We start from the raw sequence: 24,125 nt of genomic DNA on the forward strand, positions 1-24,125 counted from the left end.
TGTCTGATGTCACCACACAGGCTCTTAAGGTGGACTAGACTGTGCACAGTGCAGTCAGATTTCTCAGACGTGTACTTTCAAATAACGTGTATAAAAGCTGAATTGAAATAAAAAATAATTTCAATATTGTCAAATTAACGTATTGAAAGCAGCAAGAGAGTATTTTGTATCTGATTAAAACGAAATAAATATTTGTCTATGTTGGAAAAACCTCCACCCATCATGGTAACTATTATTTAAAAAATACTGGAATTCCTTTAACATAACAAAATGTGCAAAATAAGTTTTTACTTACTGGTCTTACTAATTGAAGTTCTCTAACTCTAAATATATACCAACTTTTTGGGGTGGGGTGTGGGGTGTCCTAAAAGTATTTTCACAGACTGCCTTAAAAGTCTAGGTCGGAATCAATTTCAGGGCGTAGCGGTTTCATTTCCCCCCTACGCGAAACTAAAGTGCAGGAAAAGAAAGTGATGGTGAACTACTAGAGGGTGAAAGGCAAGGAATCCTCCAAGCGAGGATTGAAGTCTTTGGAGACGCAACCTCTCCGTTTATATCCCAGGATGTCCAGTTCAAAGAAAGTTCAAGCGACGGGCACTGAAGAACGGCTGTCAGATTTCCCAAATGCATCCCGCATTCAAGTTGCTAGGACTAACCGCTCCCATCGTTCCCACCCAAGACAAAGAGAAAGGGCCAGAGGTCTCAAAAGAAAAAATCTTGACAAGAAGTGCCAAGCAAACTAGTTAATGATGCTGGGAATCTCAGGAACCAACAACCTGATCGCGATTAGGGTCACTCCCTGGGCTTGAAACAGAAACTTAAGAAATCGTGACAACTCCTAGCGCAGAGCTGGCTGGAGAATTCTGGGAGTTGAAGTCCACAAATTTTAACGTTTTTATTTATTTCTTATTTATTTTATTTTGTCAAGCGATTATTAGATAACAGGTATAAGTATAACCATGGTTATGAATACATGAAATGGATACGAATAAGAAAAAAAAGAAAGAAACAATAGGACAGGGACGGTAGGCACGTTGGTTGGTTGGTAAGTTGGCAAGTTGGGGGACCCCTGCGGATTGCAGCCTCCACCCCCATTCGGGGAAAGGAACTGGGTTGCTCAGCCTAACCTCTGAAGTTGGCTCGTCGCCAGGCGAACTCTGGCAGCCCAGAATCTGCTAGAAAGAGCCACTGGTTCCCATTTGCGGCATGGCGTGCGTTCATAACAAGGGCGGTAGCCGTGCGCCCTTCCCTTTTCATCGCTGGGTGTATCTTTCATTGTAGAAATTCGATGGCCCCTGCCTGAGTTTTAGATTAAATAAAATCCCTGAGATCCGTTCCGCCGCTAAGGCGTGGAGGAAAAGAAAGGCTTCGAGTCTCACCCCCGGCTAGAATGAGGAAACCCGCGAAGCCAACAGGTCGGGGCGATTTTCAGTGCCCAGGAAACGCTCCGCTCCTTAGCAAATACCTCAGAGAACAGAGAACTGGGCAGGCGAGCCGGGCGGAGCGCCTCACAGGGTCTCTCGTAGCCCCCATGTAAGGCATCAGTTGGACTGATGCGTGTAGACTGTGTACCAAACACAAGAGGCCGTTCTCAGATAGGATACCCTGGGATATTAGATATCATTTATCTCATCAGACTCTCCATTTCAATTCCTAGTGAATGAATTATATATGGAATCATTCTCATAGCACCAATTAAATTGTGGAAAAGTCTTAATTCCTTATATCTGGCTCCAGCAATGTCTTCACCTATTTTTGAGATGTCTCTTGGGCAAAACATATGCAATAAATGTGAGGCTGAACCCTGTGGGCGAAGTTGCATTGTGACTACACAGAAGAGCTTAACATCCCAAGACAACATGCAGATCCTACAACTCTTCCTCCTAAAGTAGTTTTCTTGACAAAACTGGTGTCATTCTCCCTCCTTCCATTTCATTTATAAAGGTTGACCAGATGGTCACTGAACTTCTCTACCCATGGCAAACTATGTGGTACTGGAAAGATCTTATCCATTGGTTGATTGTTCTCGCTGTCAGAAAATTTCTTGTTATTTCCAGGTTGAATCTCTCCTTATTCAGTTTCCATCCATTATTCCTTGACTGGCCTTCAGGTGCTTTAGAAAATAGCTTGACCCCTTCTTCCTCTCTGTGGCAGCCCCTCCAATATTGGAATACCTCTATCATGTCTCCCCGGTCCTTCTCTTCACTAGACTAGTCATGCCCAGTTCCTGCAACCATTCATATTTTAGCCTCCAGTCCTTTAATCATCCTACTTGCTCTTCTCTGCACTTTTTCTAGAGTGTCAACATCTTTTTTGTAGTGTGGTGACCAAAGCTGGATGTAGTATTCTAGGTGTGGTCTTACTAAGGCTTTATAGAGTGATATTAGTACCTCCCTTGATCTTCATTGTATCCCTCTGTTAATGCAATTTAGGATTGCAATGGCTTTTTTTGGCTGCCGCTGCACACTGCTGGCTCATATTTAGCTGGTTGTCCACTAAGACTCCAAGATCCGTCTCACAGTTACTGCTATTAAACCTGGTTTCACCCAGTCTATATGTGTACTTTTGGTTTTTCTTGCCTAAGTGCAGGACTTTACTTTTCTCTACATTGAATTTCATTTTATTAGATATGGCCTAGTGTTCTAGTCTGTCAAGATCTTGAGCCTATCTTCTTTGGATCTTGAGCCTATCTTCTTTGGTGTTAGCTATTTCTGCCAGCTTAGTATCATCTGCAAATTTGGTAAGTTCTCATTCTATTCCCTTATCTAAGTCATTAATGAAGATATTGAAGAGTACTGGGCCTAAGACAGAACCTTGTGGTACCCCACAACTTACTTTCCTCCATGTAGATTTAGACCCATTAAGGACTACTTGTTGAGTACGGTTTGTCAGTCAGTTATGATGGTGTCAGTTATCTGATAGTGATGCTATCTATCCCACTTTTTTCTAGCTTGCCAAGAAATAGGTTGTGGTCTACTTTGTCAAATGCCTTGCTGAAGTCTAAGTATATTATGTCCACAGTATTTTGCTGGTCTATTAATTTAGTCACTTTGTTGAAGAATGAAATGATTGGTTTGGCATGATCTGTTTTTAACAAACCAGTGCTGACTGCTAGTTATTACTTTACTTGTTTCTAGATGTTGGCAGATCTGTTTTTTTATTATCTTTTCCAGTATCTTCCCAGATATTGATGTTAGGCTGATTGGTTTAGTTTGCTGGGTCACCTCTGTCTTGGCTGGCACCTCCTTTCTGCTCCCTGGTCCATTTTCCATTGCCTGGTGTGTGTGTGTGTGTGTGTGTGTGTGCATGCACGTGCGTATATGTATAAAATTCTACCCAGGAGAATTTTTTTTGAATTCTTTTTCCCTTTAAAAAGATGAAATAACTTTTTTTTTAAATAAAATTGAATGAAAACTAATAGAAAAAAAATCAGCACTCACACAACAGTGGTCAATTTTTTTTCTGGAACACTATTGCAGAAACTCAGTTTTTTTTCTTGTAAGGCCACAAGGACAGCAATAGTATTGAAATAGGTTTATTTTTATTTTTCTGTCTCTTCATCCATCTTCACAACCACCTAAGTCACTAATGTAACTTTTCCAGGGTTAAGAATCTTCAGAATCAGAGACTAGTATTTTCTTTTAAGATGATTCAGGACCATGAGGCCTAAGGGAGATATTTTCCCAAATCACTAAGAAAATGGTGTTTCTGAATTGTGTTTGACATTAGCAGTAAAGAACTGCAGTTACATAGTACTATTATTTAGCACGACTAAGAACTCTTGGAATCATTTCTATTTTCAAAATACATTTAAGTCCTATTTGCCGTTTGTGACCCAAAGAAATCTAAAGATTTCTTTAGAAATCTAAAGCATTATTATAATGCTTTACTTCATTGCAAAACAACTTCATTTTCTTTTTAAAAAAATAGAAACTTGTGTAAGGGAGAAAGAAAACCCAAGCACAGCAATTTGTAGAATATCTGAGATTTGTTCCAACTTCCAAACATTTTATGTACAATATTTTTTCAGACTACATAGGTGAGTGGAAATGCTTTGAGACATAGCAGCAGAAGTTTCTCGAAAGGAAGAAAAGATGAAATAAATAATTATAAAAAGCCCTTCTACTGTTTCTGGACTCATCAAAGCTTCAGATGGCCTGATCATCTGAAATTTTTCTCACTTATGGGACAATTTAGGGGCAGCTTTACCCAAGAATGTAAAACTGAGAACCTGGATTTAAAAATTTGCGTTGCATTGTCACACATCTACAAGGCAGTTTTAATGCCTAATTACTAGTATCTCTAAACTGCTGCCCAGTCAAACATCATGTCACTCTCACTCTCCACACCTTCCTTGGGATTGTTCATTCCAGTCTCGTTTAGATTAGGTAGGGATAGTCACAACCTTTGAAACTGCTTTGAAACTGCACACCAGATAAACTGCTTATGCCTCCCTCTCTCTTTCTCTCTCTCTTTCCTCCCCCTCCCCACCAGCAAAATTTATTGCCCACCCAATTCCAGTGCACTTGGGAGTATTACAGACTTGGTCCTCACATCTTAGCCCAATCCAGCTTGCTATATTATTTTCACATCAGCACCTGCACCTTTAAGTTTGCTTTTCTACAGAATAACAAACAAAAGAATGATCAGGGCATTTTTTTTTTTTTGGAAAGGCAGATAATTCCATGTTTACTGATAGGCTGAGAATGGGATGAACATTCTGAGTGCCACACAAATTGCTTGAAAATGAGCCAAGTGAACTCTTGGTGGCATCAGACCCTTTTTCCCCCACCCAGAATTACAGTTGAGCTTTTGGGGCTAGCAACTCCCATCCCCAACCGGATTGACATAGGAATCAAATGTTGGTGGAAGATAATCAGTTTAGCAGGAAGAGTGGGAGACATAAGGTACAATTCAAAGCAGGGCAGCTGGTTTTCTTCACATACCAAATGAGTAATCATGATCGATTACTAATCAAAGATCCACTATCTGCATGCTTTCCAGAACAAGGGAGTATCCCCATAACGTTGGCTCACAGCAAGGATCTCCTTTGGACTGCTCTTTCTCTAGAAAGGGTCTCATCTCAGGCAAGTGAAAAATCCTCTGGGGCCTTGACTAAATACAGGTGGGGGGAGGGCAATTTCTGCGGTTTGGTTCCTCTGCTTTTGCATCACCATCACTATCACCACAACAACTTGAAACTTCTTCTCATACAAGTTTATGCCCAGAAAATCTAAGTCAGAAATGAACTCTGGGCAAGAACAGCCCTGTTTGTTCCATCGGAGGATAAATCTTGATGGCCACCCAGGAGGGATGGACTACATTCATCAGTCAACAGTCTGTTAATAAATACATCAGGGGTCTCTTTGTTTTTCTGGAGACAGAGCACACACCGTGGCTACTTAAGCTCAGTTATGCTTGGATAAGGAAGGGAGAGGAAAGAGGGCCAATGTCTCCCTCTAGGGTTTAAACAGGATACATTGTGAGAGGCATCCAAGTGCTCTTCTTGTCAGGAGCCGACAGAATATCAGTGGAAGCTCCAGAAATAAAGGACACTTAGAGATCCCTAGGTAACAGTTTGGTAGCCATTGGATCCTTGCAGAAAAGAACTTTGTTTCCAGGTGAATTCTGCCTGTTTTTTTTTTCCTCACTGGTCAAGGATGTTCAGGATGTGGCCTCTAGTCCATTTGGTCCCCTGGAGGCTGCTACCTTCGTCTTTGGTTGTGTATTATGGACAGGCCAAGAGTGCAGAGCTTCCCCCATTTCCCCCAGGTCCTGTTGCTCTCTGTCAAGAGTTTGAAGAGTAGCAGCTCTGCTACTAGAAAGGGTCTCAGGCTAGTGAAAAAAAAAACCCACACCAACATTACCAGTCCCCCTACAAACTACAGGAGAAGCAGCAATCAGGAGTATGGGGCTGGTCTGCCAGGATGTCCTTTCCACCCAGCCACAGGAAGCCGTAAAAGATCCTCCTCTTTCTCTTCTACCATCCCTACTCCCATACTCCCATCCTGCTTCCCTGGCCCTTCCCAGCACAGAGGTTTGTATAAGTGGGTCTTATGCAAAGTCACCAGATATCTGTGCTCCGCGGAGCCCTTTCTGCCCGGGGCACTTCATGCGTTCTTCGGCTGCGGGCTTTCCGCTTTTCCTCCAGGTGTTTCCATTTCTGACTTTTAGATTTGATGTTAAATAAAGGGGGCAATGGAGGGGCCTTTTTCTTGGGCTGGTGGCTTTTGTGGCTCCACAGTTGCTCGCACACCTGGTCCATGGTGCTGAGATTGGGGTGGTCCACCAATTGTAAGAAGTCCTGATACCAAAGTTTGCGATGGAAAGGTTGCGTGGATTCTTCTTCCCGAGAGAGGGAGAGAGAGTCAGCCTGCTGGGCATGGATCACTTCCAGCTGGAGGTGCAGCAGGCCCTGGGTAAAGCCGTGCTCTGTTGCATGGCAATAATAGAAGCCAGCATCTTTGCGCTGCACGCTGCGCAACAGGATTCCCCGCTCCATCCTGATGACCCGACTATCCAGCAATACCTGGAGGTTAATGAAAGACAGACAAATGAAACTGGAATGAACGATCCAAAAACCAGAGGAATTTTAAGTCTCACTGTGAGATTGTCTTGTTACTGAAATCTGTACAAAAAGATCCTTTCAGGACATTGGTATGATTGGAGTGCCTGCCAGAGAGAGACAGGAAAGCATCTCCTCTGATGTTGCTCCAAAATCATGGAATGGATTCCTTCTAATAATGCAAGTCCTTCCACTCATTTTACTTTTGGAAGAGATGACGATAGGCCTCTTAATTTTTTGGTGTTCCATTTTGAATGCCTTAAAGAATGATTTCAGGGGACTTTATTATTGTATTAGCAAGTAGCAATAGCACTTAGACTTATATACCGCTTCACAGTGCTTTACAGCCCTCTCTAAATGGTTTACAGAGTCACCCCCAACAACCTGGGTCCTCATTTTACCCACCTCAGAAGAATGAAAGGCTGAGTCAACCTTCAGCCTGGTGGGATTTGAACTGCCAAATTGCAGTCAGCTGGCAGTCAGCAGGAGTAGCCTGCAGCACTGCATTCTAACCACTGCATCACTGCAGCTCAGGTTGTTTAATTTTAGATTTGCTCTGCCTTGATCATTTTTTTTTAGCAAAAACAGTACATGTATTTAGAAGGCTGAAGCCATATCAACAACTTAATCTGAATTTCTTAGCCTTGTTTCACATTTATTCCAGTAAAAGTGGGATCATCACTAGCATTCAAGATGCAATTCAAAGTTCTTCGCTGTCCCCTTTAAACCCCTAAATGGCTGAGGCCCTAGATATCTCTCAGCTGGTCTGCTTTGGGTTAATTCTATTCATCTAGTAAGATCAGGTGGAGAAGGGTTGCTGAGGATTCCACCACCCCCTCATGGAAGGAATGACACCTGCAGAGATCCAACAGCTAAACCTTCATGGCGATAGTCTTCTTTTTACGGAAACAGCTTTCCTTTGGATATCCAGACCACTCCCTCCTTGTTATTTTCTTTTTTTAAAAAAGACTTCTATAAAACACGACTGGCTAAGAAGGCTTTGAATATAAACTATACTATAGTACCCTGAAAGTGGTGTAGCCAGTTCAGTTCCATGTTTTTGGATCATTTTGTAATGATCATTAGATCATTTTGTAATGATTTCCCACCTGTTTCTCTCTGTATGGCCTTGATGTAAGCTAGTCATTACGAACGGAGTGTCATACAGGTTGGGATACATGAATGAAAGGTTGAATAAATAAAACACACTATAACTTATACAGATAGTCCTTGACTCACAACAGTTCATTTAGTGATGGTTCAAAGTTACAATGGCACCAGTGGTGGGATTCAATTTTTTTTTTTACTACTGGTTTTGTGGGGGTAGCTTGGTGGGCGTGGCAGGGGAAGGATACCATAAAATCTCCATTCCCACCTCACTCCAGGGGAAGGATATTGCAAAACCCCATTCCCTCCCCACCCCACTAACCTGTTTTTCAGCTCCGCAACAAAAGAAGACCCAGACGATCAGCCGGGACTCGGGAGGCAGAGAAGAGATGGGGGCGGGGCCAGTCAGAGGTGGTATTTGTCGGTTCTCTGAACTACTCAAAATTTCCACTACAGGTTCTCCAGAACTGGTCAGAACCTGCTGAATACCACTTCTGGATGGCACTGAAAAAAGTGACCGGTGCCTGTTTTTCACAGTTATAACCTTTACAGCACCTCCTTGATCATGTGATCAAAATTCAGACGCTTGGCAACTGGTTCATACTTATGACCGTTGCTGTGTCCTAAGGTCATGTGATCGCCCTTTGGGACCTTCTGACAAGCAAAGTCAATGGGGAAGCCAGATTCACTTAACCACCAGGTTACCAACCTGTCAACGGCAATGATTCACTTAACAACAAAGGCAAGAAAGGTCATAAATATGCGGCAAAACTCACTTAAGAAATATCTCACTTAACAACAGAAATTTTGGGCTCAATTGTGGTTATAAGTGAAGGGCTACCTGTAGTGCTTTATAGACTAAGCCAATTATCCAAAAATAGCTAATGAGGACATCCTCTATATTGCTTCAATTGTAGCTGGTTGATGCTATCAGTATGCCTTTTGTCATTAGCAGGAAAATGTCTGCACACAGCAGTTAGGCTTTACCTCCTTCTGGGGGTCACTTCTAGTCTTTTGATAAGTCCACACAATCTTGGCCTGCAATGATTTTGGCAGACACTCTAGAAAAGTGCTGCTGCCTTCCACTCCATAGATTTTCCTTTCCGGTACACTGGTTTTCTGAGGATCTGTACAAAATCAGAATAACAAGGAGAATAAAAACCAAACTGTCTATCAGTTAAATGCTGAGGAGCCCATATGCACACGGGCCCAGTCCAATAGCAAAGCCAACCATCAGGAAAGAAGCATAAAAACATTGTTGAAACTAATGAGAAAAGAGAATGGTTCCTTGAAGCACCTGTGAGGGCAGGATATGTGGGTCCAGAAAAAAAACAACCTATGCAAAATCTATGTGAAATTATGAATGAAGAAGTTATTTCTGCCTAGAAGGATTGATGGATATGAACATTTAAATGACTGGAAAGGATGGATTCTGATAAGATATCTGCCATATTTTTCTTTTGTGTTGGGTTTTCTAAGAAGAGGGAAGATACTGGATTTAGGCAAGTATTTGGAAAACGGTTTAAGTAAATTTTCAGATTTTTATCCTTGATTTCACACCTTATAGGTCTGGTAAATGTATAATTGTTGGATTCTCTCCTTTTTTTTTCATGTGATTGTTGGATTGTGTGTGGGTAGAGAGGCAAGACAGAAAAGAATAAAACCAAGAACTGTCCCGATTCATTAGTTACAAATTGTGAGAGATTGGGGAACATAGATGGTTGTAGGGCATCACACCCTTTAGTCCCCACCTCTTTCTACCAAAATCTGATAGAATCTGATAGAACAGCTCCAGATTTTGGATGAGAGAGAGAAACAGGTGGGGATTTGCTGTGCTTCATAAGAATATTATCTCACTCATCAAAACACCTGTTTGCACTAGGCAAATTACAAGGACCTTAACTTGGAGTTAATTCAATAAAATAGTCTTGGTATACTGTTGGTTTACTTTCTGCTCTGCTGCCAAATATCCTTAATGGCTAAGGCATTGATAGCAATCCAGGGAATTTCAACTCTCATTCAGTGAGATTGGTTTATATTTCTAAACCAGAATTTCATAGCTTTCATGGCTGCCATGTATCTACCGCTGGACCTCATGATCAAGATTAGATCTAATCCAATGACATCATTGCTCTCCTGCAGGGATGGGGAGTCAATTAAAATGATCCTGCCATTTAGAGTTAGAGAACTAAATTGATTCTTTAAAGGGTTTCTGTAAGTCAGAGTCCAGAGATACTGTTCAGACCCTTGTCTTATGGAATGGGGAAAGAGAATGGGCCGCTGATTTTCTCTGGCACTGCAGAGACCAGGCTTCAGTGTAGTTTTCTTGGGACTTACGTACAATAAACATGATTCAAATAGATAGAAAGTGATAAAGGGCTCACTGTGCAGCCAACCATTGAGGCATTTATTAATTTGTATTTGTGGTGATGGCTGTGAAGATGAATTTATTTGCTGCTTGCACTACAGTTTCAACTATCTGTCCAGATTCAACTTTTTATGGCAGATAAGAGCTTACTATTATGGGGCTCAGATCATCCAATGTCAGAGCCCTGTTCACCTATGAAGGATAAATTTAAACCATTTTTCATTTTAATGCAAGATCATCTAAGCTGACACCAGCCAGATTTTAAAACAAATGAAGAAGCTGTACAAAATCAGAAAATGTGGAGACAGCTGGGCCACAGAATCGCTGAGAATCAGTCCCGATTGAATGAATAGCATCCTTATCACCCTCATCTCGACTTCTCAAAACTGTATATTAAGTTAAAAAAGATAGTCGCCTTCAAAGAGAATTCAATTTCTGGCAGCAACTTTGAGGCATTTCTGTAACTTTTGATATGCCAATGTTTTGTTGTTGCTATCTTCCAGGATGGTTGTTTCAATTTCCAAGTCTAGTCAACAACCCTGGAATTTCCATCCAACCAACCACTGATCATATTTCACCTTCCTTAACTTTTCAAGATCAAGCTTCTTGTACAATATAAATATATCAATTCATGCATTGAATGAATGTTGGATAGATGTTGACATCTATCGTAAGTAGGCCTGATTTTCTGTATATTGATGCAGTTTGAAACATTTAAAAGTAAATGAATATTCATATGTTGTACAGGTAGTCCTCAACTTATAATTCATTTAATGACCTTCAAAGTTACAATGGCACTGAAAAATGACCATTATGACCATTTTTCACGCTTATGCAGCATCCCCATGATCATGTGATCAAAATTCAGGTGCTTGGCAACTGACTCATACTTATGACCGTTGCTGTTTCCCAGGGTCATGTGATCACCCTTTGGGACCTTCTGACAAGCAAAGTCAACGGGGAAGCCAGATTCACTTAACCATCCTGTTATCAACTTATTATCAACTGTGATGATTCACTTAACAACTGCAGTGAGAAAGGTCATAACATGGGACAAAACTCAATAAACAAATGTCTCACTTAACATAAATTTTGGGCTCAATTGTGGTCATAAGTTGAGGGCTACCTGTATTAAAGAAAGTGCAAATCTGATGTGTTGCACTAGGATTAATAACTGGCAAAATATATTCATTGGAAGAATAGTACATAATTTAGATATACATTTCTTGGGTAGGAAATGAATGCAGAAATAGCTGGGAAAAGGAAACAGTGAAATTAAATGTCCTCCTTGCTCACAGCTCTAATGTAAGTACATCAAGAACTTTAGTACTCTTTTGATTCATGTGCTGAAGTTTAAATATTTGTGCATGGATATGTAACGTGCTATGCTGAATCAAAGAGCCCATATATGTTTTGGTTTAATGCAATCCCTTGGCTCTCATACCATGTAAAGACAACAGGTTTCCCACAAAACAGTGAGCACAAAAGCCCCGAGCTTGTTTCAGCCCAGATTTGTTCAATTGGGTGAGCAGATTTAAGAGCACTCACATCTAGAACACAAGATACTGGGATCTCCATTCCTCACATCCTGCCGTCGGAATCGCCTGTTGGGAGAAAGCATGAAAAGATTTGCCAGGTCTGCATAACCACCCTTCACTGATTACATCCAGGAACCATGCAAATAGGATTGGCCCAGTGGTGGGATTCAAATAATTTAACAACCAGTTCTCTGCCCTGATGATTTCTTCCAACAACCAGTTCACCAAACTGCTCAGAAGGTTAACAACCGGTTCTCCTGATGTGGTGCAAACTGGCTGAATCCCACCACTGGATTGGCCCCCAAAGGTTACAGGGCCTAATCTATAGGCTGATCCTTGGCCATACCGTTTGGTATTCTGCAGGTATCGAGTGCAGGTGGTGCCATCCCAGGCACAATAGGGGTCCCTCGCTAGGCAACATTCTGCGCAAGCTTTGCCATACATCTCACAACGGTGCAAGGGCAGTTGTGAAATGGAAGTCCTTGATCCCAGGTACAGTTGTTGCTGTTGGAAGACAAAGTCACAGAGTTTCCTTAGGGGCCACTAATATCTGGATGGAAAATAACCTTCTGCTTCTAATGGGTTACTGTTTTGAGAAGCTGTTTATGAGGCCTCACCTAGGCTGCCAAGCAGCACTCTAAGGAATGTACTGTAATAAGTGTGAGAAGTAAAAAAAAGAAGAAGAAATAATTATTCCTGCAAAAGAAAAATGTAAATGGATCAATATATATATTTCTCTTCTATATAACCGTAAAAACCTTGGTGAAACATTAACACAGACAGAAGTGCTGATGAGATGAAATCTATTCAGCATAAGTTCTATTAAGCAGAAGTCCATTTGAGGATAGTTGTCATGCTGACCCAGAAGAGAAGCTAGTTAGTGTAAACAGAGCAGGATGTAGCAACTGCTGAACAAATGATAAGTAATGCCTGATTGCTAAAACATGTCACTGTGGCTAGATTGTGAACCCAGGCATAATTTTAAAAATCATCCTAGAATCATCTGATATTAATTTCAACAATTTTAGCCAATGGGGCAGAAGACAAAAGTGGTAGGTGGTAGGTTTTGATGTGTATAAAAATATGTCAAATCCTCTGTTTAATTGCTTTGGTTCCTCTACCCAGAAGAGGACTGAGTGCCATCAATCCTGGCTTTGTTCACAGTGTCTTCTGTCTGTTGATTTAGCTGAGACTTTGAAATCTCACATAAGTGAGAGGAAAATGGAGAATGGATATGATCGGAACTTTCTAAATCACAAACGAGGTATCTAGCAGGAATCCATAACTTGTATAGATAAGTAGGCAGCAAACAGGAAATTAAGCAAACTACTACTTTCCAAACATGAGCATTTTACTTATTTTGTTCATGGGCATCTCAAGGAAAAGACACGTGAATGCAATATGATGTTCTGAAAGAGTTGTGAAATAATCATCATCATCATCAAAAAAAATCTCCTGGAAAGAAGAAATGCATACATATAATCATCCCTATTCTGATCATCTTCCACTACCAGTTTCTCTCCCCACCTGTAATTATTTGCTTTAATTATTTATGAATCAATGCACTCAATGAGAAATTTGCCTCCTGGTTTGCATAAGATCGCTTCCCAAAAATTTTTCCCCCTGTTGTGCTACATACCCGCTTGGATGAGATCTGCATGCTGGTAATAGGAGAGGAATCCTGTCAAGGAGAAATGGAAATAAATATGAGGGTGCTGAACTGCTGATTTAAAAAGCTACTACCTTTCAGGTAACTGCTAGTAAGGGGTAGGAGGAATAATATTGAGGAACAACAGGGTTGTAGTTACAAGCAAACAAGACAACAGTCAGCAGATAAAAGAAATCTGAGTCCAGGGCAGATTGAGAATTGAGAAAGTGTCTAGACAGGACTCTTCCTACTTCTTAGGAAATTAAATGGAGGGAAGAGGTAAGCACATCCAGACTTGCAAGAATATGTTACTGCAATCTTATACTAAAAGGAGTATTCTTCTGTATGTTGACTTTCATTTCTTTGTCTGGTCTATGTTGAAAGGGTGACACAGCCTTAGTTTTTCTGGTGGAGCCTTGCACTATCTCAGCCTGAAGCTGGAAAAGTAGAAGCACCTACGATGGCTAGGACAGTGCCTGACTTAACCCAGTCATCCCAATCTCGATACTTGCGGTTCTGGTGGTAACACATGGTCACACCAACTGGTAGGGTTCTGCAGTGTTTTGAATTGCAGAGGTAAAATATTCTGCGGTCACAAGAATTTGAAAATAACATTCATCATGACTTTTGCCAGGATTGTTTGGCTGCCCTCTACTGTTGCAGCCTGATCCTGGGAAAATAACTTTTTGGTTGAAGGAATTGCAACTAGATGCTAATATGAGTATGAGGCACTCTGTGTCAGGCATTATGTGCCATCAAGTGTTTAGATTCCTAGCAGCTAGATAGGGAGAGATGGAGGCAGAGGCAGAGGTACAGCTGGAGTGGTACAGTGGTTAGAGTGCAGGTACTGCAGGCTATGTCTGCTGACTGCCAGCTGCCTGCAATTTGGCAGATCGAATTTCACCAGGCTGAAGGTGGACTCAGCCTTCCATCCTTCTGGGGTCAATAAAATGAGGACCCAGATTGTTGGGGGTAATATGCTAACTTTGTAATCCAGTTAGAGAGGGCTGTAAAGCACTTCGAAGCTATATATAAGTCTAAATGCTATTCCTATTGCTATAGACAGAGATAGGCAGATAGGCAGGCAGACAGGCAGGCAGGCAGCACATTCTAAAGCAACCTTCAAACCCAATGCACTGCACATTCAGATTACTTTAACCAAAGTCATCCTGGGAAATGCAGAATCCTGACTCCTTTGCTCTAGGAAGTGCTCAATAACCAATGAGGCCTTGCATCAGGAAAGTCCTAGTAAGGGTAAATGGTATTCCTATGGCTCAGCCAACTTAGGTTTAATAATTGAGATTGAAGTTAAATTTAAACTCTAGGACAGGGGTGTCAAACTCATGTCATCACGGCGGCGTCACATGATGTATCGGGACTTTTTCCCCTTCACTAAACCAGGCAGGGGCAGGACTAATAGGAGATACATCCAGCCCATGGGCTGTGAGTTGGACACTCCCGCTCTAGAAGATTAAATGATTGGATCAACATTTTTGGTGTTCTCTCAACATATTAATAATTTTCATTAGTCCAATCAAGTATCCTTCTGATATCATCCTCTGAACTACAAACTAACTAATAATAGTTTAGCTTATGAGAGAAAATAAGCAATAAGAGTTAATTCCATCAACCATGGGAGAAGCATCTATGGTCATTGTATTATTTGAATAAAGTCTACAATTCAATATTGTTTTAAAAAGTAGCTATTCTTGCCTTAGGTCAAACTAGCTGACTTCAACTCACCTTGAATACCTGCAGTTCCTCCAGCAGCAATTCTTCCCTATTTTGCCACGAGTCCTTTGGCACCGTGACAACCTTCAAGACTGTGCCAATGTCTGTCAGGCAAAGGGAAAGCAAAACCATTTTGCACAGAAAAGAGATTATATGCAGGTGAGTTGGCTAAACTGTTTTTCCTCCATAGCTAAGAGAAAACTTGGACGTTTCAAGCCATGCAAATCAATTTACATACAAAACGCAAGTATGTGGGTGGTTGTTCAGCATCAATGGAGTGCATCTGATTGGGAAAACAACTTTAATATACACTGCTCAAAAAAATAAAGGGAACACTTAAACAACACAATGTAACTCCAAGTCAATCACACTTCTGTGAAATCAAACTGTCCACTTAGGGAGTAACACTGAATGACAATCAATTTCACATGCTGTTGTCCAAATGGAAGAGACAACAGGTGGAAAGCATTGGCAGTTAGCAAGACATCCCCAATAAAGGAGTGGTTCTGCAGGTGGTGACCACAGACCACTTCTCAGTTTCTATGCTTTCTGGCTGATGGTTTGGTCACTTTTGAATGCTGGAGGTGCTTTCACTCTAGTGGTAGCATGAGACGGAGTCTACAACCCACACAAGTGGCTCAGGTAGTGCAGCTTATCCAGGATGGCACATCAATGCGAGCTGTGGCAAGAAGGTTTGCTGTGGCTGTCAGCGTAGTGTTCAGAGCATGGAGGCGCTACCAGGAGACAGGCCAGTACATCAGGAGACATGGAGGAGGCCGTAGGAGGGCAACAACCCAGTATCAGGCCCGCTACCTCCACCTTTGTGCAGGGAGAGACAGGAGGAGCACTGCCAGAACCCTGCAAAATGACCTCCAGCAGGCCACAAATGTGCATGTGGCTGCTCAAACGGTCAGAAACAGACTCCATGAGGGTGGTATGAGGGCCCGACGTCCACAGGTGGGGGTTGTGCTTACAGCCCAACACCATGCAGGACGTTTGGTATTTGCTAGAGAACACCAAGATCGACAAATTCACCACTGGTGCCCTGTGCTCTTCACAAATGAAAGCAGGTTCACACTGAGCACATGTGACAGACGTGACAGGGTCTGGAGACGCCATGGAGAATGTTCTGCTGCCTGCAACATCCTCCGGCATGACCGGTTTGGCAGTGGGTCAGTAATGGTGTGGGGTGGCATTTCTTTAGGGGGCCGCACAGCCCTCCATGTGCTTGCCAGAGGTAGCCTGACTGCCATTAGATACTGAGATGAGATCCTCAGACACCTTGTGAGACCATATGCTTGTGCGGTTGGCCCTGGGTTCCTCCTAATGCAAGACAATGCTAGACCTCATGTGGCTGGAGTGTGTCAGCAGTTCCTGCAAGATGAAGGCACTGATGCTATGGACTGGCTCACCCGTTCCCCAGACCTGAATCCAACTGAGCACATCTGGGACATCATGTCTTGCTCTATCCACCAATGCCACGTTGCACCACAGACTGTCCAGGAGTTGGGGGATATTTCAGTCCAGGAGTGGGAGGAGATCCCTTAGGAGACCATCTGCCACCCCATCAGGAGCATGCCCAGGCTCATGTAGGGAGGTCATACAGGCACGTGGAGGCCAGACTCACTACTGAGCCTCATTTTGACTTATTTTCAGGACATTACATCAAAGTTGGATCAGCCTGTAGTGTTTTTTTCCACTTTAATTTTGAGTGTAACTCCAAATCCAGACCTCCATGGGTTGCTAAATTTGATTTCCATTGATAATTTTTGTGTGATTTTGTTGCCAGCACATTCAGATATGTAATGAACAAAGTATTTAATAAGAATATTTCATTCATTCAGATCTGGGATGTGTTCCCTTTATTTTTTTGAGCAGCGTACTTAGCTACTATTTCCATCAATATCTATTGATTTACTAATATCACAACATCAAAGAACCAGAGAGAAGTTGGACCATCAGCCTGGGGCATGAATGATTATAATCCAAGAAGTCAGGAACATATTTCCTGGAGCATTTACAAATAAAACTGCCATTGCAACTATTAAGGGGTCCAGTTTGATCAGGATTTCAATGTGGATGAAATATGTTTTTTTTTTCCTATGCTATAGTTTTCATCCCCAAGAACCTTTTCCAGTTTCTTGCCATCTACATGGCTAGAAATTGAGTTCATACAGTTCCGAGTTAGTAAGGATTTGGTTCCAATCCTTAATATGCCATGGAGGCCAATCATCATTTTGCGCTTCATTTATACTAGAATAATGGGATGATTGCCTATGTCTGAATCCCAAGTAAAAGTATGTTTCTGGGAGTCATGGTTGTGCTGGTTGTGTTTATGGCTGCTTTGGTCATACATGTTTTCGAAGTAATGTATTATACACGTGCCAATATATAGCATTGAAAGAAAAATACAGTGGAAAAAGCAAAGGAACTGCAGGCAGTGGATGAAGAGAGAGTGAAATCATGCTTAAAATGGCCTTTGGGCAGGGTGCTAGGAGCTGTGTTTCAAAATGGGAAGACCCCAAAAAGTGAAGCAGATGAGGAGGAAAAAACAACAACCCAATAAATGTTTTTGTTTAAACAACATTCAGTTCATTAAAACAACTAATAGGTATTATCTGCATGAATCAAAGGACTTCTTTCTTCTGACATTACATTAACATTACAATTGAGAGGCACCTTGTGTTTGCCTATGCATCTCTGCTCTATATTTGGTTCTGCTACAATCAATAGGCTTCTTCAAAGCTATGAGCCAAATCTGAAGAAGGACTCAAGCACTTTACCTTTGAACAAGGGACATCCCCTAGCATGCAGTTTTGGGGGAGCCAACAGAAACTTGGCCTGAACATCAATGCTTACTCATCGGAAGAGGAGGGAAGCAGACATACCTGTGCCAATGAAGAGGACATCATAATGTCCATCGGCAGCTGCCACTCGGTCTACTGCAATGCGAGTGAAGATGTGGTCCGTATTGGTTTGCAGGAAGACAGGCCTTTGGCCATGGGGCAGTACTGGATTATACATTAATGGGTGGTTACGAGCAAATTGGATCACATCATCAGGGTAATCCTTGGTGGAACTGAAGGTGCCAAAGGTTTTGCTGGGACACTAGAAATTCATAGAGAAGGAAAGTAAAGAGAGGCAACGTCCCAAACATTGAAAAATGGTCTACTCGTAAATGCCTCCTACAACAGCCCTCCATTCCACCCACTTGGCTTTCATTCTGTCTTTTGCTTTCCTTCCATTTCAATAAAATCACATAATAATTTTCCATTCCATGCAGCTCAGTTGCTGTCCCTCCCTTATGATCTTTCTTCATTGTCTGCCAAACCTCAAGAATCTCCTAGACCTAGAACAAAAGCAAAACTCTGCAAGTACAGATCTCTTTCCTTCTTGTGTGTGAGTCAGTTATCACTGAACAATTATCTCAGTCTCTAGAGTTTTCATGGGTAGAAACTCTTTTTTTTTTCTTCATATTTCAAGATCTCCAAATCCAATGTACATACCGTTCCTGGGCGGGGATAAGGGACACGGCCTTGATAGGAAACCCATTGATAGTTAGACCCCTCCTTGTGAGCAAAAGGACCAAGGAAAGCTCTGCGGATGTCATTCATGTGATACACGCAGACAGCAGAACCTTTGAAAACTGTGCTGTAATCAGAAGAAAAAGAAACATTACAGGAAGGGTAAAGAAATGAAACTGGGAAGGAATGCATAGCCCACTGCCATCTGGTAACGTGGATTGTAGAACCTGTCTAATTTTTGCTCAAAAGGCACTGGGGGAGCATATTTGCCTGTTTAAAAATATCGTTGGGGGTGGATGGGTGGAGAAGAAATTTTTAAAAAGCAATGGAAGATTATAAATATTATATTATAATTATATTATATTATTATGCCAAGTCATGTCATAGCAGAATAACTTTAATTTTATTGTCACTTTAAATGTACACTAATCAGCATACATTAAAATGAAATTTGGTTGCATACAGCTTTCAAAAGGTTGCCCTCTCCAATATACACTACATAAACATGTCAAAATAAATAAATGAATGAATAAATAAACAAATAAATAAATAAATAGAGAATTATGCATATACCCATTTTGACACAGAGAAACAACACAATCTAGCCCGAATGTATACATGTACATGGTGAGAAACACGAATCTTATGAGTTTCCCAGACAGATGGCATGGGAAACAAAGCTGTTACAGAACCTGGTAGTCCTGCTAGAAATATTACAACACCTCCTCCCAGAAGGAAGCAACAGAAACAGACCATAAAGTGGATAATGTGGGGTTTCTAACAATGCTTTGAGCTCAAAGCATATAGTGCTTATAAGCAATATAAGTCTGTCCTTACTACTCTCTGTATGGATTGTTATGTTTTGTTATGTCATATTTATTATATTATATTATGTCTTTGGTTGACGGATTGAGGGTCGTGTGAAAAAGCAAAGTAGATACAAGAAGCCTGAACTCTGCCCACTGCTGATGTAACAAAAACTGTTTTCTTTTTACCTGGAAGTAGTGAAAACTGCATACAACAATGGGTTACGCTTATCCCTGGTTGGCAACAAGAAGACATCGCCTGAGTTCAACAAGAAGGAAAGAAATCATCAGCTTGCAGCTTGGCATCTGACAAATCACTTCTATCCAAAGGAGAGAATGACTTTCTTTCAACCCAGACATCAAAACATTCATCAAGGAAGAGATAAAGCAAGCCTCCATTCCTGTTCATCTTGCTCCTGGAAGATCCTAAACCATTCCAACCCTCCACCACAGACGATCACTTACGAAGATGGTCAAAATGGGTGTCACTCCCATCAGTGCAGGGTACTGCACACACCAGCCGAGCCTTCAGGAATGTGGTCCATTTGTTCACCAGGCTTCTCTGCCCACCCATATCATTCTAAAGGGAGAAAAAGAGACCTATCAAGAAAGCTAGTTGGAGAGCACAGGGAACGATGTACACAGAGGCCAACTGATTCACGGATCGTCAAAGAGCTCAGAATTTTAAATGCAAATGGGCTCAATTGGACACAGAACTTAATGCATACCTAAAAATGGGGGTGAGAGGTTGTCCCGAAGGTGCCTTTGGGGCTTCAAAAGTTTTAGCAAAGAGTTCTCTGCCCAGTTGCTGGGTGGGCATGGCCTAGTTGACCTCCTGCACCACAGTGAGGGGGGCGTTTTTGCCCTCCCAGGCTCTGGGGGCTTGCCTCAAGCTTCCAGGAGGATGAAAATAGCTTCCTCAGGTTCCAGAGGCTCTCTGGAAGCTGAAAATGGGCCCATTTCCGGCCTTCCCAAACTTCCAGGAGGCTTGTTTTTTGCCTTCCCTGAGCCTCCCACGTGCCCAGCACTTCCCTGCATCCAAAATGGGCCACGTGGGGACTCCAGGGAGGGGAGGGGTGGGTGCGGCCAGCCGGGAGTGGGATTTGGGGGTTCTCTGAACTGCACAGAATCTTAGTTAGGGCCAGCCCACCTCTGCCTTTATCTGAAAGGCAACTGGACCTTATAGTTTTCTTCTTAGAGAATGGTTCACTTTTCATCCAAGAAACTTCTTCAGTACTTCAGAAGCTTCTTGGATGAGAAGCGAAATGTTTTCTAAGAAAAAAAAAAAAAAACAGGAAAGTCGAGTGGCCTTTTGGGACAACCATGACCTGGATGATTGAGAATTTCTATGAACGCGGGTGAGAAATTGGCTTTTACTGCTTTCAAGAATTGCTGTGCTGGAATCCTTTTTGGATACTTCAACAGCCTGTTGTTGCTGTAGAATGTCTAGGAAACATTCACTCTAGGGCAGGGGTCCTCACCCTTTCAATAAAGCCAAGGCCAACTCCTAGCCATCTATCTTCATCAGACTTGTCTAACTCCCAAGATGGTCTAACTGACCATCCTCATCTTGGGACTGGAGCTGATACAACAGTCTGTTGTGGTTTTCTGGCAGCAGATGCGGACGGCTGAGGTCTTTGAGAGTGAGGACTCAGATGAGGGGCCTGCGTATGATGCAGGGATGGGGCCAGGACTATCGGAGAGTGGAGTGCTGCCTTCGGAGCTTGTGGAGTCTGCCAGCAGTGATGCAGAGGACCCCGAGGAGCCTGTGCCCAGTGCAGCAGCACGGGCGACTCAGAGTAAAGCTGCAAGGTGATGGCCCCTCCCATAAGGGATAAAAGCCAGCCCTCAGGGGTTGGGTTCTTTGCAGGAAGCAAAGAAGTTCTTTCAACTCCAAGTTCTTGTGGAAGTCCTTTTGGTTCTGGATATTTCCCTGCAAATAATCTTGTGCTCTTGGCAGCCTTTCACAACTCTTATCTGGGACAATTAGTTTTAATGACTCTTTGCTGTGAACGAACAGAATTCACAGAGACGCATTAAAAAAGGTTTGCCTTTATATATACTTTGTGTTTATTTGATTTGAATGAGGCTTGAGTCAGAACACAGTCTTACCCGGCAAATTTGCCCAATGCGTGCAAAACTCTGTTTGCCCAGGCCTTGGGATCCTTCCACTGCTGTTTCCCGGAAGAAAAAGAAGATCTTATCATCATCAGGGTTTTCACTCTCTGGGATCCAGAAGACATCAACGAACTTGGGTTCTTGAGGCAAAGAAATGGAAGAACATGTTAATGCAGGACAAAGTAACATAGGCCATTATTTTTAAGTTTGCAAATGGCTGCCTTGGAGAGGGGATAGCAAAGCAAGGTAAGAAATAGGCAATGTTGCAGGGACAACTTGCTTCCTAGATTCTGGTTTTCCTTCTATTTAAGATGAAATCTTAGCAGTGAGGTATTTTCCTCTGCCACCTGTGCCAAAGGTTCTTTAGGGACAAGTTAAGCATGACATGGGAGATCAGCTTTCTCAAAGATCAGAAGACATGATGTCTCCTTCAGGTTAAGCTCAACTTCTGCTAAATTTATGGATGTGCCTGTGTGGTTTTTATTGCAAGAATATAGAAATCGCCTTTTTCTGGTTGAGGTTTTTTTAAGAGCCTAGGATCCCCTAACAGTCACCATCCAGGTATGAATCAGATCTGACCCTCCTTCATTTTTAGGACCAACCAAAGTCAGCTAGATCCTGAGACATGGAGAACTAAACCTGGAGGCATTCGTACACAAACTTCATTTTAAGGCTAAAAGCCTTCCTCATATAGGTAAGAGAATCTCAAGAGACTGTGATTCTGGGACAGTCCACGGGTGTGGTTAAAAAAAATAAAGAGTCAATATTGAGGCTATGGCAGTGTGGCTGAAGTTCCACCTGTTTATTATGTGCTGCACATAAGAAAATAGGCTACATTTTGATGACACTGTCACAGCCAACTTCTTGACTTTTTTTGTCCAAACTCTAAGGATATTTCATCATTAAATTCAATTGTTCTCTGTTGTCCTTGAAAAAAAGTGAGAAGAAAGCCAACTAGTTGGTCCAGGATATTTAGAAGAGAGGAAAATCACAGGATAGCCTTCCCCAATAATTCTTCCTTGATGTATTGGGATTTATATTCCCAGTTTCCCAGCCAATGTGGTCATCCAGATTGCTACTTCCCTAAACTTGAAAACAGCAACGTAGAACTGCCGATTAATGAATTCAGTGAAACAAAACAGAAAACATACATCCTACAGAGCATTCTGATGCCTTTTCCTTCCACTTTCTCTTTCAAGTTTAGCTTTCTGAAATCTCAGGCTGTAATCGTGACAAGCTCTGATCACTAGGTGGCAGCTTCCACTCATAAATTATTAAACAACAAGTGAGCAACTTGATTTGCCAAGAGTTGTAATAATGAATTCTGGATTCCCTAGCACTTTAAAGGGCGTTCTTTCTTTCACCCTCCACCCCCCACCCAATTGCTCCCTTTCCACACTATGAGGAAGTATGGAAAGTGTGGAAGTGGAAGTATGACTCACTTCCCACATGATGATTTCCCCTTCTTACAAACCCTCCACTGACCGTTGAGCCATCGAGAATCATGCTGCTCGGTGCGGACAGAAGGCCTCGATCCCAGGCTGCGGAAGATGGTGAAGTCTCGGCCCATCAGATCAGTAGCCACACCAGAATAAAGCTCTTCACCTGCCCAGCACAAAAGGAGAGACGTTTCAAAAGGTTTCTGGCTTCCTCATCTCCATCGACCTCTCAGAGACTGTTCCAAATCTTCTTTGTGTGGTCCCTGAGAAAGATCTCGGTGACTGGGGAGAGGGCACTGCTCAAAGGTGAATGAACTACCATCCCAGCAGCTGCATGTCTGGCACAGAGTGTGGCAACAGATGATCTCATCTGTTCCCAAGGCAGAGGGAGGGAGAAAAGATGAGGGTTTCAAAGGATCCCACGTGACATCTTACATGGGTCTTGTTTTCATGTCTCGCCTTTATTTGGGTGCTAGGTCATTGTTTGGGGGCCTCTCCCGTTACCTGCAAGAACTGAAGCCGCGGTGTGATTTGGGTCATAGGGACTTTTGCCTTTGCCATCCTCCAGGCTCTTGAAGTCCAGCTTAAAGACAGAGTCCTAGAGAAAGGAGCCAACGTGTCCATCAAGAGAAGCTTGGCGCTCCTGTGATTCTCTTGCTTAGATTCTAGTCTCTGTAACCTTCGTTACAGAGACGGGTACACTTTATGAACCTTTACGCATCACTCACCTCGACACGTTGCCCCACTTCTACAAAGCCACAGATGGGGTGAAAAGCCCCAGTGCCGCAGGCGTATAGGTGTGTGCGATTGTAGAGGTGCAGGATCTTAACAAAATTCATACACTCGGCCTGAAAAGCAAAAGCAGAGCCCTTTAATGAGCAAGCCTAATAAATGACTCAAACTAGAGAGAAAAAATAAAACTGCTGAAAGAGAAGGAAGGAGAACAGCTGGAAGGCAGTGATCAAGTAACAGGAAAGCTTGCAAAAAGCAGAGAGCGTTTTTCCAATCAAATGCTTCTTTTCAGGGGCCAAAAAGAGCAGCTTGCAAAACTGGGAACGGAGAAAAAAAGAGGCCAGAGGAAGATGTGAAACACAGTTTGCTGTCTTTTGCTGTCTTGGTGCATTCTTTACTTATGGATACCCTCCCCTGACATTGCTGGAATGCCAGCACATGTGGGGGCTTTCCTTCCCTTTCGTTGACATCAAATGAGATGGAATAGTGGTGCTGTGAAGCCAGTGACTCCTTGGGATGACAGCATATCTTGCTGCCTGATTTTCCCAA

At 42.4% G+C, this 24,125-nt stretch overlaps 1 protein-coding gene across 2 annotated transcripts in view; it reads right to left on the reverse strand.

Moving 5' to 3' along the window:
- Positions 1 to 3,634: 3,634 nt before the first annotated feature.
- Positions 3,635 to 24,125, reverse strand: part of SEMA3B (semaphorin 3B) — a 50,875-nt gene continuing 30,384 nt past the window's right edge. For both annotated transcript variants that reach the window (XM_087924088.1, XM_026725615.2), the window contains exons 5-18: positions 23,573 to 23,692; positions 23,349 to 23,442; positions 22,891 to 23,010; positions 21,400 to 21,545; positions 19,753 to 19,867; positions 19,477 to 19,546; positions 18,464 to 18,608; positions 17,846 to 18,065; positions 14,970 to 15,061; positions 13,218 to 13,259; positions 11,925 to 12,082; positions 11,589 to 11,644; positions 8,660 to 8,799; positions 3,635 to 6,529 (exon numbers count right to left, since the gene is read on the reverse strand). In XM_087924088.1, the coding sequence (XP_087780214.1) occupies positions 6,065 to 6,529; positions 8,660 to 8,799; positions 11,589 to 11,644; positions 11,925 to 12,082; positions 13,218 to 13,259; positions 14,970 to 15,061; positions 17,846 to 18,065; positions 18,464 to 18,608; positions 19,477 to 19,546; positions 19,753 to 19,867; positions 21,400 to 21,545; positions 22,891 to 23,010; positions 23,349 to 23,442; positions 23,573 to 23,692 (1,983 nt within the window). In that variant the 3' untranslated portion in view covers positions 3,635 to 6,064. The remainder of the gene's footprint in view (positions 6,530 to 8,659; positions 8,800 to 11,588; positions 11,645 to 11,924; positions 12,083 to 13,217; positions 13,260 to 14,969; positions 15,062 to 17,845; positions 18,066 to 18,463; positions 18,609 to 19,476; positions 19,547 to 19,752; positions 19,868 to 21,399; positions 21,546 to 22,890; positions 23,011 to 23,348; positions 23,443 to 23,572; positions 23,693 to 24,125) is intronic.

This window comes from Pseudonaja textilis, chromosome 2, assembly GCF_049901715.1.
Source record: "Pseudonaja textilis isolate UNSWEBS1 chromosome 2, rPseTex1.2, whole genome shotgun sequence".
NCBI lineage: Eukaryota > Metazoa > Chordata > Lepidosauria > Squamata > Elapidae > Pseudonaja > Pseudonaja textilis.